General features: G+C 47.0%; 1 protein-coding gene and 1 non-coding gene across 2 annotated transcripts in view; one reads left to right on the forward strand and one right to left on the reverse strand.

The window, feature by feature from the left end:
* The window catches only part of Glb1 (galactosidase beta 1), a 69197-nt gene that overhangs the window by 25408 nt on the left and 27331 nt on the right, over positions 1-16458 (reverse strand). The window contains exons 7-10 of the mRNA XM_028767280.1: positions 13197-13255; positions 9915-10036; positions 9794-9834; positions 5071-5183 (exon numbers count right to left, since the gene is read on the reverse strand). Of these exons, the coding sequence (XP_028623113.1) occupies positions 5071-5183; positions 9794-9834; positions 9915-10036; positions 13197-13255 (335 nt within the window). The remainder of the gene's footprint in view (positions 1-5070; positions 5184-9793; positions 9835-9914; positions 10037-13196; positions 13256-16458) is intronic.
* LOC114621204 lies at positions 12069-12192 on the forward strand. The gene has a single exon (XR_003711399.1). It is a non-coding gene; the product is annotated as a small nucleolar RNA SNORA33 (small nucleolar RNA).

The following is a 16458-nucleotide window of genomic DNA, read 5'->3' on the forward strand; positions in this document are numbered from 1 at the left end:
GAACAACAAAAAATGCAAAATAAAAAAAGGTAAATAAGTCCCGGAGTGGGTCAGCCTCCTGAGGGGTACACTCATTCCCCCCGTGGAGGACAGTGGTGAGTGGGCTCAGGGGTAACAAGGAGCTGTGTTCCATTCAGCATAGCTCTCTGGGTGGTTTTGGTCCATTTAGGGCCAGCGTTAAACATAAAAAGGGGAGAACTGAGAGATAAGGTTGAAGGGCTCTCCTTATAGTCCTGCCTTGCCCCCAAAGTGATAAGATTACAGGAGCACACCACCATGCTCAGTTAAGGACTAGCTGGAAATTGGACCCAAGACTGAGTGCTGGTCTGGCTAGCACAGGACCACCTGAGTGGCACTATTAGTGGGTGTGGCCTTGTTGGAGTAGGTGTGTCATTTTAGGGCTTTAGGACCCTCTAGCTGCCTAGAACCGAGTCTCCCACTAGCAGCCTTCAGATGAAGATGTAGAATTCTCAGCTCCTCCTGCCCCATGCCTGCCTGGATGCTGCCATGTTCCTGCCCTGATGATAATGGACTGAATCTCTGAACCTGTAAGCCAGCCTCAATTAAATGTTGTCCTTATAAGACTTGCCTTGGTCATGGTGTCTGCTGACAGCGGCAAAACCCTCACTAAGACACACACCTATACACTCTCACACACATATATAGGTATATGCATGCTCTCTCACACTCATATACCCACACATACTCGTTCTCTCTCTCTCTCTCTCTCTCTCTCTCTCTCTCTCTCTCTCTCTCTCTCTCACACACACACACACACACACACACACACACACAGTGGCACAGTCAGGATTAAGATAGAACTGTTAAAACAGGTTACCAATTTAATCAAGAGCTCATAGAGGCATGCCTGTCTCTTCAGGACAGGAGGGGTAAAGGGATGGAGATACAACACTCTGCCCTGGAGTTTTATGGTCAAAGTGTTAACCGTGCCTACTTTAGTTCTACCCACACCAAAGACAGTATCTTAGAGAAATGCAAATGTCAAGTCTTGTCAAGCCTTGAAGACTCACACGTGACCTTTACCAGTGAGTATAGGCTTATGCAGCCTGCTGCTGGGAAGCCGTTCTCTCCAAAGCCCAAGGCAGGGGGAGACACTGACCATCTCCATTTGGGTAACCCTGACATCGTCTCACGGGAAGAGACTTTCCACTCCCTAAGTCTCTGGTGAAGGGACGGGTCAGGAGAGTCTACATGGGCCCTCATGTCATTAGATATTTCCCTTCATGCAAGCAAATATTCCAAATACTTTAACAAATGAGTTACCTGTGTATCTGCAAGTTCCAGAAGAAACACCACTAAGAGCCAGAGACGTTGCTCAGTGCAGAGTGCTCACTGAGCATGCTCAACCCTAGGAGTGACCCCAGCACTGGGGGAAACAGACCACTCCATGGAACCTTTTAAAACAAGCCATTCCTGAGCCAGGTGGTGGTGGTGCATACCTTTAGTCTCAGAATGCTGAGGAGGCAGGTGGATCTCTGAGTTCAAGGCCAGCCTAGTCTACAGAGCAGCTAGGGCTATACAGAGAAACCCTGGCTTGAAAAATGAAATAACAACAACAATAATAATAACAATAATAATACTTATTATTATTGTTGGTTTTGTTATTATTATTATATGCACATGCTATTATTATTATTGTTATTGTTATTATTATACACACACACAGACTGCCACAGCTTGCATATGGAGGTCAGAGGACAGTTTCAGGAGTCACTTTTCTCTCTGTACCAATGTGGATCCTGGGACCTGAACTCAGATCCTCAGCCTGAGAGACAAGCACCTGACTCACTGAGCCTCCCACCAGCTGAGGCCTTTGATTCTTGCCCTTTTCCCTCACACTTACCCCAGAAAGTCATGAGTATCTGCATTCTCCCTTCCTTCCCCTCCCGTCTCACCAGTTCCATCCATCCCTAAGACAGGATTTCACCCTATAGCTAGCTTTGGTTGGCCTAGAACTCACTACGTTGTGGCCCAGATTGATCTCCAACTCATGGTAACCGTCCTCCCTCGGCTCCTCAAGGGCTGAGATTATAGGTGTGAGCCAGGGCATGTGGCTTTCCACTTTCATATTGTGGTCTGAGTCTGACTGGTGATGTGTAGACACACACCGCAGCCGCCACCAGTCCCCACCAGTCCCTGACTGGTCTTCCGGCTTCACTGGGGCCCTCTCCCTGGTCAGTTCCTGCAGCCTGCATACTATGGCCTGCATAACCCTCCAGCGGTTCTGCCCAACCCTCCCATGCATCCTCATGTGTCCTCACTTACTCAGGTCTCTGTCTGGCCCAGGAGAGGGATGCAACCGTTCTATACTTGACTCTGGTTTTATCGGCTCCCCAGATGTCACCTGCTGGGTGCTGTCCAATAGATTCTAGAATCAGGGCACCTTCCTAGCGCTGACTGAGTCCTGCCAATGTCCTAGCCCTGGCTATCAACTCAATGCTCTGCTCTCTGGTCTCTCCCTGAAGTCTTTGTACAGGTTTTACCTTCAGCAGGAAAGCCTGTATGTACCAAGTAGATAAAACCAGCTAGCTCAAAACAGTACATGACATATGCCTGTTTAATCATCTGAAGCCATTATAGCACCAATTAAGTAAAATTAAAACAGGACCCCAAGTAGCAAAGTCTCAAGGTTGCTGAGGATAGCCCTGAACTCCTGACCCTCTGGCCTTCACCTCCCAAGTGGGATTACTTGTGTTTGCTTTCATGTTTAGCTTAGGTTTCGTGGGTACTGAGGACTGAAGTCAAGGAAGTGCTGGGCCATCTCACCAGCCCCTTAGTGCATTTTTAAATAATTTTTTTTTCCAGGTACAGTTTCAGGTAGTCCATGATGGCCTCAAATTTACTATGTAGCCAAGGATGGCTCTGAATCTCTTACTCTTTGTCCTCCCGAATGTTAGGACTGCAGATGTGTATCACCACACCCTGCACAGACGTAGGGGCCAAATCCAGGGTTTCGTGCGTGCCAGGCAAGCACTCTATCAACCGGGTTCTATGCTATTTATTATAAACTACAAAGGAGGGATGGAGTTTCCTGACGGCCAGACACCAAGGTGTGACCTGTATGAATCTACTTTGTATCATATGAATTCATTTATATCAAGTTCAAAACAAGTTCCCTGACTCTGTGGCAACAGGAGTTGGGGCAGTGGTTAGCCCCGGGCAGGGGGGTGGGTGAAGAGGAAGATGGAGGGGCACCAGGGAGGCTCCTGCTGGGCGTTGGCTGCCGTGTGCGGCTCACTTCCCATACACGGTAGCCCCAGGAGCCCTGTTTGTTCTTCTAAGGGCATAGATAACAGGGTTGAATAGGTAAGAAAACAGAAACACAGAGAGAGACAAACTTCCTAACCAGAAGAAACAAGAAAACCAAAACATCCTCAAACAAGATGAAGAGAAAGTAATATACAAAGAAGAAAAACAAGAGAACGGAGAACACGAAGAAATTTTTTAAAAAAGCTGAAATTGATCTCTCCTTGGGGCTCAGGTGCTGAAGGAGTGCCAGGCACTGGAGCAAAGGAGCTGAGTTCTATCCTCAGCCCCACAAAAAGCTAGGCAGGATGGCACGTGCCTGTGATACTACAGATGGGACAGTCTGGGGGCCCTGCTGGCCAGTGAACTCCAGGGGCAGTGAGAGACCCTGCCTCAAAAACAGGGTGGGGAGAAGTCAAGGAAGATGTGCATGTATACTTACAAGTACATACATACACACCTGCAAAACAGAAACCAGTCTCTGTATATCAAGAGTTACAATGAACAGGGCTGGAGTCAGAGGCCAGTGGTTAAGGGTGCTTGTTGCTCCTTCAGGAAACTCCGATTCAAGGTATCAACAACATCGGACAGCTCTCAACAGCCTGTTAGCTCCAGCTCCAGGGGATTCAATGACCTTTCTGGCATCCTCAGGTACCCACACACATGTACATACATACAAACACACACACACACACACACACACACACACACACACACACACACACATGCATGCAAATCTTAAATAATAAATAAAAATTTTAAAAGAGAAAGGAAATTTTAGGTGAGAATATATTTGCCCTCCCTCCCTCCCTCCCTCCCTCCCTCCCTCCCTCCTTCCTTCCCTTCCTTCCTTCCTGGAGATATGGTCTTATGTAGCTGAGGCCACGAATCATATAATTGAGGAAGACTTAACTCCTGATCCTCTTGCTCTGGATCTAGGTTGCAGGCCTGCACCACATCAGGTTGATATCATTTTTATTCCATAACACACCAGGTGTGGTGGTGCACAGCTCTCGGGAGGCAGAGGCAGGCAGATTTCTGTGAGTTCCAAGTATGAATCTCACCTACACAGAGAGACCCTGTCTCAAAACATAAACCAACCACCCCCCCCCCGCAAAAAAAAAGAAAAGAAAATATTTCTGAACACAAATCTTAACACATTAAATTGACATTACAGGAGACTTAGCTTTTACCACTTACTTATAGGCAGACAACCTATCTTTTTTTTTTTTTTTAACTTCAAAACTCAGGTGACTGAGCAAAAAAACTGTGGGTTTGCATTTTTTTTTTTTTTAATTCACCGCAGAGACAGGAAACCCCACCTGAGAGCCTTAGGTGCTTCAAAGGCTGGCTGCTGCCTGAACAGAGACGTTCCAGAGCCAGCTAGAGGAAACAGCAGTCGCTTGCCTGAGATGGAGCACAGCATCCCTCTCTGCACAGGTCACCGCTGCTCTCCACACGGTGGTTATCGATTTCCTTCCCTACACACTTGAGCCACCACAAGGACACATTTTCTGGCTTCTATTTGCTGCACACAGTGTACAGACCAGGCTGGATGGCTCACACGTGCCCTTTGCTCTCTCTACGGCATGATTCGGAACCCTAACCCCAGCCTCACAGATGAGGGGTGCAGAGCCTAGAGCCTTGTTGATAAACTCACGGGGTCTTCCCCAGGCACGGCTGTACCCCAAACCTGTGCCTCCCTCCTTCTCCTCCATTAGTAAGGGAGCCACCTACAGAGCCACGAGGGGTTCATGGCAGGCTCCCCGGCAGTTCAGCTCACTGAGAGTTTGAAGGACCCACCTTCCGAATGACATCTCGAAGGGCAAAATACTTGTTAGTGAGGTCTCCTGCCTCGCTCAGTGGGGCATCGTAGTCATAGCTGGTGGGCTGTGGCGCATAGGGCATGTTGGCACCTAGAAGATAGAAAAGTCATGTCACCGGTCACTTGAGGTCATTGCTCAGGGGCTCATGTTAGGGTGAAGAGAAGTGGAAGACACATTAAAGCCCCAAATATCAGAGGTGGGATACCGTTCCCACAGCTGGTCAAGCGCCTCCCTAGCAGTGCAGACACCAGATACACTGCCACACGCCTGTAACTGCGTGTTCGGGAGGTGGAGCTGGAAGAGTTCAAGGTCGTTCTCTTTTTGCATGTTACATGTAGGTGTTTTGCCAGCATGCATATCTGTGCACCATGTGTAATCCACCGAGGCTGGAAGAGTGTGTCAGATCTCCTGGGACTGGAGGTGCAGACGGTTGTGAGCCACCATGTGGGTCCTAGGAATCTAACCTGGGTCCCCTGGATGAGGAGCCGGTGCCCCGATCTGCTTTTTCTCAGTTTCCATCCCTCCGGGGAAAGCCTTTATCTAACAGCTAATCAGTCTGGGGACATAAAACCTCCTTCCCTTGCCTCCCTGTCCCAGAGTTACACCACCACCGACCTTCTCACCAACAGTTAAATCACCCTGACTTCTTTCTTCCAGAGTTACATCACACACACACACACACACACACACACACACACACACACACATGCACCTCGTTCACAGAGTTACCTCACCTTGTCTTCTACACTCTGTTGTTTCTGTGTGCCAGATGCTGTCCCTGAGAACACAGCCAAGGAGCACCTTCTGTGATGGTTTATATTATTGACTCAACAGGACTTAGAGGCACCTAGGAGGGGCTCTACCTAGATAGGGAAGAAGCTACCGTACCCCTGTGAGCTGGTGTCCCACAGTAAAGACGAAGCCAGCTGAGTATCAGCGTTCATCTCTGGCCCTTTCCTGACTGCAGATATGACTCGGCCAACAGCCTCAGGCTCCTGAACACTTCCTTAGGTTTGGTTTTGTTAGGTTTTTGTCACAGCGATGGGGAAGCACAATCACTACAACTTCCCAGAACTTGACCAGTGACAAGTTTGCGCTCCCTGAACTATCGGTTAGTCCTTTGAAAATTTACCCATGCATGAGGAGTCTGCAGAAAGATCTGAGCCCTGCTCTGGAACCTGGTTCCTGTGAGGGATTGGGGGTGAGGGTGGGGGTGGGGAAGCGGATGTGTGGTTGGGGGTGGGGGCAGAAGTGGTCTTTCTTCCCTTTTCTTTTAGACAAGGTCCAGGTTAGCTTCAAACAAGCTATGTAGCCAAGAATGATACCAAACTTCTGATCTGCCTCTTACCTCTCGGGTGCCAGGATCACAGGTGTCCCTCTCAGGTGCTGGAATCACAGGTGTGTATTTGGGGTCACGGGTGTGTGTCTGGGGTCATAGGCATATTTAGAATCACAGGTGTATATCTGAGATCAGAAGTGTGTCTCTCAGGTGCTGGAATCACAGGTGTGTATCTGGGATCATAGGTGTGTATCTGGGGTCACTGGTGTGTGTCTGGAGTCACAGGTGTGTATCTAGGATCACAGGGGTATATCTGGGACCACAAGTGTGTCACTTGGAATTACAGGGATGTTTGGGGTCACAGGCATGTATCACCAAACCTGGTTTATGCAGTGCTGGGGCCTCATGCAGGCTAAGCTGGCACTGTGCCAAGAGGATGCCACCTGCAGCCCTTGAGATAGCATCGCTGCTGCAGCTAACTGTGAGCCTGCAAAGTTTCTACCTCTTCTTCTAGCTCAGCAGCACTCTGCCATACACACATGAGAATGGTTGATCTATGACGGCCATACACACATGAGAATGGTTGATCTATGACTGCCATACACACATGAGAACGGTTGATCTATGACGGCCATACACACATAAGAATGGTTGATCTATGACGGCCATACACACATGAGAACGGTTGTTCTATGACGGCCATACACACATGAGAACGGTTGTTCTATGACTGCCATACACACATGAGAATGGTTGATCTATGACGGCCATACACACATGAGAATGGTTGATCTATGACTGCCATACACACATGAGAATGGTTGATCTATGACGGCCATACACACATGAGAACGGTTGTTCTATGACTGCCATACACACATGAGAATGGTTGATCTATGACGGCCATACACACATGAGAACGGTTGTTCTATGACGGCCATACACACATGAGAACGGTTGTTCTATGACTGCCATACACACATGAGAACGGTTGTTCTATGATGGCTCTTCTTAAGAACCTAATTTGTAAGTAAATGAGGCACAAAACATGATAGCTCACCAATGCTTGGTGATAACAAGCCAACAGACTGGTGTGTTAATTTCTTTTACTTCCTACTCCTCAGAGGCAACTCTCCACCAGGTCTGTCTGCCCCAGGGGAAGTACAGGTTCAAATACATTCCTTCCCCTGAGACACAGAGAGACTAAAAACCACATCCTCACCTAAGGAGTTCACCTTCTGTGTGGCTCCTCTCCAGAGTGGATTTCTCATATGACTCATCTGTTGTACTAAGCTTCATACTCTGTAAGGGCAGACCGGCCTGTGCTGACTGACCCTGAGTCCTCAGCCTGAGCCTGGCATGGGGGTGGGGGATGATCAGTGTGTGGTGTGCAGGAAGAACAAGTGTACTTTTCTAGTTCTTTGTGTGTGTGTGTGTGTATGCATGCACACATGAGCACACAGGCACACAGGTGCACATGTATGTATAGGTGGGCATGCCTATGTGTGCATGTGAATATAAAAGCCAGGGACTAGCTACCATCTTGTTTTGAATGGATGAAACACTGAGTTAACTAATTGTGTTTGCGTATGTGCCACTTGGGGATGATTCTGGGCATCCACATATTCTTATCTGTAAACTGATGCCAATAGTCACCAGTCTGAACAAGCATGGTAAGAGAACTCTATGAAGACAGAGAGGAGACAGATTCCCACCAACACAGCAGGGACAAGGCCTGGGGGCTAAGAACAGCTTTTATTTTATTTTTTAAATCTTATTACTTGTTTGTTTGTTTGTTTGTTTACTTACTGTTTTGTTTTAAGACAGAATTTCACTATGTAACTCTGGCTGGCCTAGGACTCACTATGTAGATCAGGCTAGCCTCAAACTTGTAGTAATTATGCCTCTGCCTCCCAAATGCTGGGATTATAAGTTCCCACCACCACACCTGGCTAAGCCTTCACTTTCTTCTATTTTTTGAAAGACTGTCACAAGTGGCCACTAACTTATTGTACAGTCTGAAAATTACCTTTCACCTCTTCCTCCCAAGTGCTGGCATTAGAAACATGTATCACCATGTGGGAGTACATGGGGCTCAAACCCAGGGCCCTGTGCATGCGAGGCAAGCACCCTAGCAACTGAGTCATACCCTAACCCTAGAATATTATTTAGCAATAAAAATAAAGATTTAACACACGATAGAACATGGATGAGCCTTGAACATATTAGACTAAATCAAAGAAATTACATTACTTGTAATTAATTACAAATTACCTAATATAATTACCTCCATATTACATGGTTGCCTTTATAAGAAATATCCAGGGCAGGAGAGTCCCTGGCAGCGGGGAAGAGCTCAGTGACCTCCAGGGGCCGTGAGGAAGAGAGAGAGGAGTCAGTGTGGCAATGTGCAGTCTCTTTCCAGCCAGTGGGAGAATGTTTCAGAATTAGAGGGTAAGGGCTGTGCAACTTTGAGAATGCTTAGAATTCTTATTTAACATCATCAGGTTTTGTTTTTTGTTTTTTGTTTTTTTGGTTTTTTTTTTTTTTTTTTTTTGGTTTTTCGAGACAGGGTTTCTCTGTGTAGCCCTGGCTGTTCTGGAACTCACTTTGTAGACCAGGCTGGCCTCAAACTCAGAAATCCGCCTGCCTCTGCCTCCCAAGTGCTGGGATTAAAGGTGTGTGTCACCACTGCCTGGCTAACATCATCAGTTTTATGATTAAAAAAAAAAAACAAACAATTAAAATGGGAGTGGAGAGATGGCTCAGTGGTAAAGATGTCCCACCAGGCCCAAGCATCTGAGCTCAATCCCCACGACCCACAGGGTGGGAGAAGAGGACCAACTCTATGGGTTGTTCTTTGACCCCCACATACACATAAGTAAATACATGTAATAATGACAGACAGACAGACAGACAGACAGATCAATCAGTGGAGCAGGAGACTCCCTTGGCTCAGTGGCCAGCTTTGTTTACTTGGTAAGATCCCGGTCTGTGAAAGATCTTGTTTAAAAAAAAAAAAAACAAAACAACAGAAAAAGATAGCTGGTATCCGAGGACCAACACTCGAGGCTGTCCCTGGCCTCCACACGTATGCACACCCACAGATACACATGTATGCACCCATCTGCACAACACATGAACGTACACACAGAAAGACCAGAGCAGAGAGTGTATAAACACACACCGCCACACCAGAATGCCAGACAGACTAGCTTAAAAATAAGTCCCATAAACGATCAGCCAAGGCCCTTAAGGTTATTTTCACACTCAAATGAGCAGACAGGTGATTCTTGTACGTTAAAAAATTTAGAAGACAAATAGAAACAGAAAATAAATATTGGCCATAGGTACACCATCTCCTAAATCACACACCGGAAACAGGATAAGCTTTTACCAATGGATGTGAAACAGATCTTACCATTCCAATAGGCAAAATTGGTCCCACCTATAAACATGTACCTATGGGGAAATAAGAGAACACATATACTTCACTGTGAGCCACAGTCATGGGGCTCCCTTTCCCAGTCCTGGGTACTTACAAGTTCACGTTGGCCCCTTGGGCAAGCATCATAGAGAGGGAGGCAGCCACGATTTCGGTCTTCACCATGGAGTGGGGTTGACCCCAGTGGTCTAGCCAGCCAGTATAGAACTCGGAATTGATCTGAAAGGGAAAGGGGGTGCTGCTTAGGAGACACTTATGACCTTCAACTGATGCTGAGGTGTCCCTGTACAGCCCTGCTGTGTCTCCAAGGAACGGGTAGCAAGGGAGGTTGATATAAGTGCTTCTGGGAGAGCAGGGAGGGTCCCACGAAGGCCTCCAATTGCAACAGTATCTATATTGGGTCTGAGTGTCCACCAATTGTATAATTTCATCTTACATAATACAAGCACAGTCAACCTTCCAAATCCATGGGTTCTGCATTGTAGATCCAACCTATTAACAATCAGAAATATCTGGATGTGGTTCAACTGGGAGAATGGTTGTCTGGCATGAATGAAGCCCTGGGTTCTGTCCCTAGCCCTGCAAAAACTAGGTGTGATGGTACGCACCTGTAAACCCAGGACTCAGGTTGTAGAGGCAGGAGGATTATAAATTCAAGGTAATCTTTGGTGAGTTGGAGGCCAACCTGGGCTACATGAGACCTTATATATTTTTTTTTTAGAAAAATGTTTTTTTTTAAAAAAAGAAAACTTTGCATCAGTTCTGAACATGCATAAACTCCTCCACCTCTGTCATTATTACCTAAATAATAAATTAATATGACTATCCAGACAGCATCTATACTGGGTCAGGTACAAGCAACCTAGAGAAGAATTACACCCAGGATAGGATGTGCTGTGTAAGTCTACAGGAAGTGCATCATTTTACAGAAAGGACTCGAGTATCTTACACCCGACCCTCCACGGATATTTTGGGACAATTGATTCCTAAAAGACTTTTATCTTCGTCAGTTTTGTCAGCTGGGAATGTCCCACACTTCCTGTCCCTTCCCCCCAATACCAAGACATTTAGTCAGGCACGACAGTTCCATAATTAATAGCTCAGGTCGGACATGGTGATGCATAACTATAATCCAAGCACTTGGGAAGCTGAGGCAGGAGAATTCTGAGTTCAAAGTCAGTCTAGACTGCGTAGTTAATCTGAAACCCACCGGAGGCTACCTCGCAGGACCATATTGGAAATGAAACACAAAAACCCAAGGGCTGGGGATATATCTCAGTGGTAGAGAAATTGTCTACCGTGTACAAGCATTGGATTCAATCCCTGTGTGACAGGGCAAGACAGTACAGAGGGTATAGCACTCTATAGACCTGGAACTCACTCTATAGACCAGGCTAGCCTCGAACTCACAGAGACCTGCTTGCCTCTGCCTCCCAAGTTCTGTGGTTAAAGGTGTGCGCCACTGCCTCTCCCATCTTGTATTCTTGCTGGAGCCATTTCAGGTTTAACCAGTATTTAATCTCCTTGATGAAGAAGCCAGTGGAAAACTATCCAATTCGATTCTAGGCCCTGAGGTTAAGATGCCCCAGCTAAATTATCTTGGCTTCTGTTAAACTGCTTGCTTGAGCAATCCTCCCCTGAAGCTGCTAACAGAGATAACAGATATATATTTTTTCCCCCTTTAAAAGCCCCTTGGTCTAAATTCTCAGGACTATACTGAGGTCACCAAAACTTGAGTGTAGTCCCAGCTAGCTAGAATAAAGACTTTTCAAGTGGGTATGAACTGTGCCTAAGTGATTATCTCTGGTGGGATCTGGCAGGCTCCCCGTAACACCTTATACCATTAACAGCAGCAACAAGAAAAAACCAGCCCCAAATTTATCCATTATGCACAATTCACTCTTTTTGTGTGAATCCTGATCTTGAGACCTGCTGTCCAGAAGCAACAGTTCAATGTCAGAATAGAAAAAGGAAACCTGGAGAGGTTCCAGGAAATGGCTCCGCCTCCCTGAGCAGGCTCTGCAGACCTCCAGCAGAGCTTTTTTGCAAACAAGGCCTGTTGCAGCAACCTGCAGGGAAGAGCTGAGAAGGTAGGCCCACCTGGGCCTCTCTGCTCCCAGCAGACTCAGCAGAACTGCTCATCAAAACCACAACCTTGCTGCTTCCTGGCTGCTCTGGGAACAGAGTCAGGTCCACCCAGGTCCTTCGGAATGAATTCTGCATTTCAACCAGATCCTCAAGAGATGTGGAGAAGCTTGCAGATAAGAAACAAGTCTCTTTCTGCAGAAACTTAGAAAAGGCTGGCAATAGTGATGCCGTGTTACGAGCCTTAAGGACAGCTGAAGTCTTTAAGGTCCCTGAAAATGACTACAGTATAAAATGACTACAGTATAAAAAAGGGAAAAAAAAAAAAAGAAAGAAAAAGAAACAAGTCTCTCAGCTAAGGAAGCTGCTGAGGTTAAAAGCATCTGCTGAGCATTGGGTGACACATGCCTTTTAGTCCAGCTATTGAGGCAAAGACATAAAGATCTCTGTAAGTTCAAGACCAGCCTGGTCTACATACAGATCGAGTTCTAGAACAGCCAGGGATATATGCAAACAAATCCTGTCTTGAACCCCAACCCCCCCCAAAAGTACCTTCTGTTCTTCCAGAGAACTGGATTTCAGTTCTCAACACCCCATATCGGGCAGCTCCAGGGGGTCCTACATGCCATTTTGGCCTCAGCGAGCACCCACACGTGTGCATTGTACACAGACATAATAATAATAAAAATAAACCTTAAAGAATACACATGTGAACCAGACCCTGGCCTGCCTCTTCTAGGCTCCTCAAGTCAGAGCACTGACGTGTGTTCCCTGGAGATGTAACTCAGTTAGGAGAGCGCCAGCCTTTGTATGCCGGAGCCCAGGGTGTGAGTCACCACATAAACCTGGGCATGGCAATGCACGATTATTCCCAGTGGCTGAGAGGCAGAAACAGGAGCCTCAGGAGTTTAAGGTCATTCTCCATTACACACTGAGTTGAGCCTCTGGGCTACTTGAGATCCAGTCAGGAGAGAGGAGGGGAGAAAAGGAAAATAAAATAAATGGGAGAGCGGAAGACAGCCCAAGCCCCATCCTGTTCTCTGCATCTCCTTCACTCCAGTGAAGAGCTTCCATTTCCAAACCGAAGCACTGGTCCAGCTGTCGCTCAGGAGTCAGGAAGGGCTATGTTCCCTTCTCCCCCAGAACCATCAGTTGCTGATCCCGGAGCCAAAAATAAAAAATAAACCACCAAAGACGTACACATTCTCTTCTGCAGCCTGCCTCCTCCTCTGGGAAGAGCTGTGATGAAGTTGGTATAAGCCCACAGTCCCGACCCCAAACCTCCAGTTCTTACCAAAGGTCCTCTGGGCTCAAACTTCCTCTGGATCAGGAAAGCATTTGTGATATTGGTGGCTGGAAATTACAAGAAAGAGAAGAAGAGTCACTCATAGGCATAAGAAGCTAACCAGCCTTCTAAGGTCAGAGATTGAACTATAATCCCAAATAAGAACGTATGAGAAGTGGGGGGCCGGCAAGAGGGCTCAGAGGGAAGAGGTGTTTGCCACCAAGGCTGATGACCTGAGTTCAATCCCCAGGACCTACATAGTACAAAGAGAAAAATGACTCCCCCCGTAAAAAGGAAAAACATGAAAAAAACGTTGTCTTAAAGATGTGCTTCCAGAAAGTGACTTAACCAGTCCCTCCTGGCCCCCTGTTATGAATTAATGCCATTTAATGCTTTATAGTGGAGAAAGGAGGGCCCTGACCCCTTTCCACCATGAAAGGACTCAACAGGGAACTGATATGTGGAGTTGAAGGAGAGGCCCAAACTCAACACTGCACCCAAGGGAACCCTGATCTTGGACTTTGGAACATCCAGAATGGTGAGCAGGACAGGAAACTTTTTGTTTATTTCTTTTAGTTTTTCCTGAGACAGGGTCTCACCATAAAGCTCTGAAGGCATAGAATTCACCATGCAACCCAGACTGACCTCAAACTCAACCATTCTCCTGCCTCAGTCGTCAGAGTGCTGAGAGTGTAGGGACTCACCACTACACCCAGCTCAGTAATCTGCTACAGTAACCCAAAATGGGTTGGAGGTGTAACTCAGCTGGGAGCATGCACAAGGCCCTGGGCTCAGTCCCCGGTACACACAGACTCAGCCAAGCCTAGATTACAGACCTGTCAACAATAACAGTAATAAATAGTAATAGCGGCCAGGCGGTGGTGTCGCACGCCTTTAATCCCAGCACTTGGGAGGCAGAGGCAGGCAGATTTCTGAGTTTGAGGCCAGCCTGGTCTACAGAGTGAGTTCCAGGACAGCCAGAGCTATACAGAGAAACCCTGTCTCGAAAAACCAAAAAATAAATAAATAAATAAATAAATAAATAAATAAATAAATAAATAGTAACAGCTTAAACGGAGTGAGTCAGTCTCCTGCCTACCCCCCCCCCCACTCCCTCCTTTTCCTTTCGTAATTTCTAGCCATGAACATCATATGCCTTTTCCTAATTCACAGGAGTTTCAAGGCCTAAAGGCCCATGGAATACCTAGAAATTGCCCTAAGAGGGCACAGATGAGCAATGCACGGGGACCACACAACACAGAGGTCTCTCTGGGCAGGCTCCATGGCTTTGCCTGAATGCCCGAGGAGCTGGCTCACAGTCTGCCTTCTAGGCTGTCCCCGCACCCGACATCAGTCTTTAGCCAGTGGCTGCTCCCATCAGTCTGCTCTAGAGACCTCCCCTGTCACTCCATAGCACTGTCCACACAAGACAGCCACAGACAGCTACCAGCTAACTAACAGGCACAGGGAGACAAGGCCACTCTAATTGTGTCCTCTGGTGAATGGCCACTACCGTGAGGGTAATCTATACACCTCAGCCATTCAAACTGCGGTTCTGAGCCTCCCTCCTCCTCTCCCTCCTATTTGTGTGTGTATCCTCCTCATAAAACTTTTTATGTATGTGTATATACGTGTGCCAGAGGATGTGTCTGTGTACTACATGCATCTAGTGCCTGCCAAGGCTGGAAGAGGGTGTCAGATCCTGTGGGACTGTGTGATGGTTTATATATGCTTGGTCCAGGGAGTGGCACTATTAGAAGGTGTGGTCCTGTTGGAGTAGGGGTGTCACTGTGGGTGTGGGCTTTGAGACCCTCCTCCTAGCTGCCTGGAAGCCAGTCTTCCACTAGCAGCCTTCAGATGAAGATGTAGAACTCTCAGCTCCTCCTGCACCATGCCTGCCTGGATGCCGCCATGTTCCCACCTTAGTGATAATGGACTGAACCTCTGAACCTGTAAGCCAGCCCCAATTAAATGTTGTTCTTTTTTTTTTGGTTTTTCGAGACAGGGTTTCTCTGTGTAGTCCTGGCTGTCCTGGAACTCACTCTGTAGACCAGGCTGGCCTCGAACTCAGAAATCCACCTGTCTGCCTCCCAAGTGCTGGGATTAAAGGTGTATGCCACCACTGCCCAGCTTTAAATGTTGTTCTTATAAGAGTTGCCTTGGTCGTGGTGTCTGTTCACAGCAGTCAAACCCTAACTAAGACAGACTGGAATTCCAAACAGCCATGAGACTCCATGTGGGCGCTGGGGCCTCAACTCAGGTCCTCTGCAAGAGCAGCAGATGCTTTTAACTTTTGAGTCATCTCTTCAGCGACCTTGCTTATGACTCTTTTGAAACAGGGTGTTAGTATGTAGTCTGTCTACTCTAGAATGTATTACGTAGTACACTATAGTTCTGGCTGGCCTCTAAGTCAAAGCAACCCTCCTGCTGCTGTGTGTCTATAGTACTGGGATTACAATTATGTACCACCATGCCCTTGTCTCACACAGCCTTGGCCTGGAACTTGCTATACTGTCAAGGCTAGCGCTCAACATTCACTTAAAAAATTATTTTTATTTATGTGTATGATTGCGTATCTATGTGCGGGTGCCCACGGAGGTCAGAAGAAGGCTTTATATCATCTGAAAGTGTTGTTATAGATGATTGTGGGTGTTGGGAATCAAATCTGGGTCCTCTGGAAGAGCAGCCAGCCCTCTTACCTACTGAAGCACATCTCCTGCCTGTTTTTTGTTTTTGTTTTTTAGGTTTTTTGAGACAGGGTTATCCTGCCTGTTTTTAAATCTGTTTTAAAAGGTGTTTTGTGGGGCTGGTGAGATGGCTCAGTGGTTAAGAGCACTGACTGCTCTCCCAGAGGTCATGAGTTCAAATCCCAGCAACCACATGGTGGCTCACAACCATCTGCAATGAGATCTGATGCCCTCTTGTGGGGTGTCTGAAGACAGCTACAGTGTACTTACATATAATAAATAAAAACAAAATAAACAAAGGCACTTGGGAGGCAGAGGCAGGCGGATTTCTGAGTTCGAGGCCAGCCTGGTCTACAGAGTGAGTTCCAGGACAGCCAGGGCTATACAGAGAAACCCTGTCTCGAAGAAAAAAAAACAAAACAAAACACAAAAAGAGAGGGGTGGGCAGAGCTTAGACTTTAGGTCACTGGGAACATGTCCCTGAAAGAGATGGTGGCAGTCCCGTCTCTCCCTCTTTGAGAGCCTCAGGCCATGAGGTAAATGGGTCTCACTTCATCGTATACTCCCAGAAAGATTCTCTCTAT

Source organism: Grammomys surdaster, unplaced genomic scaffold, assembly GCF_004785775.1.
Source record: "Grammomys surdaster isolate TR1022 unplaced genomic scaffold, NIH_TR_1.0 172, whole genome shotgun sequence".
Taxonomy (NCBI): Eukaryota; Metazoa; Chordata; class Mammalia; order Rodentia; family Muridae; genus Grammomys; species Grammomys surdaster.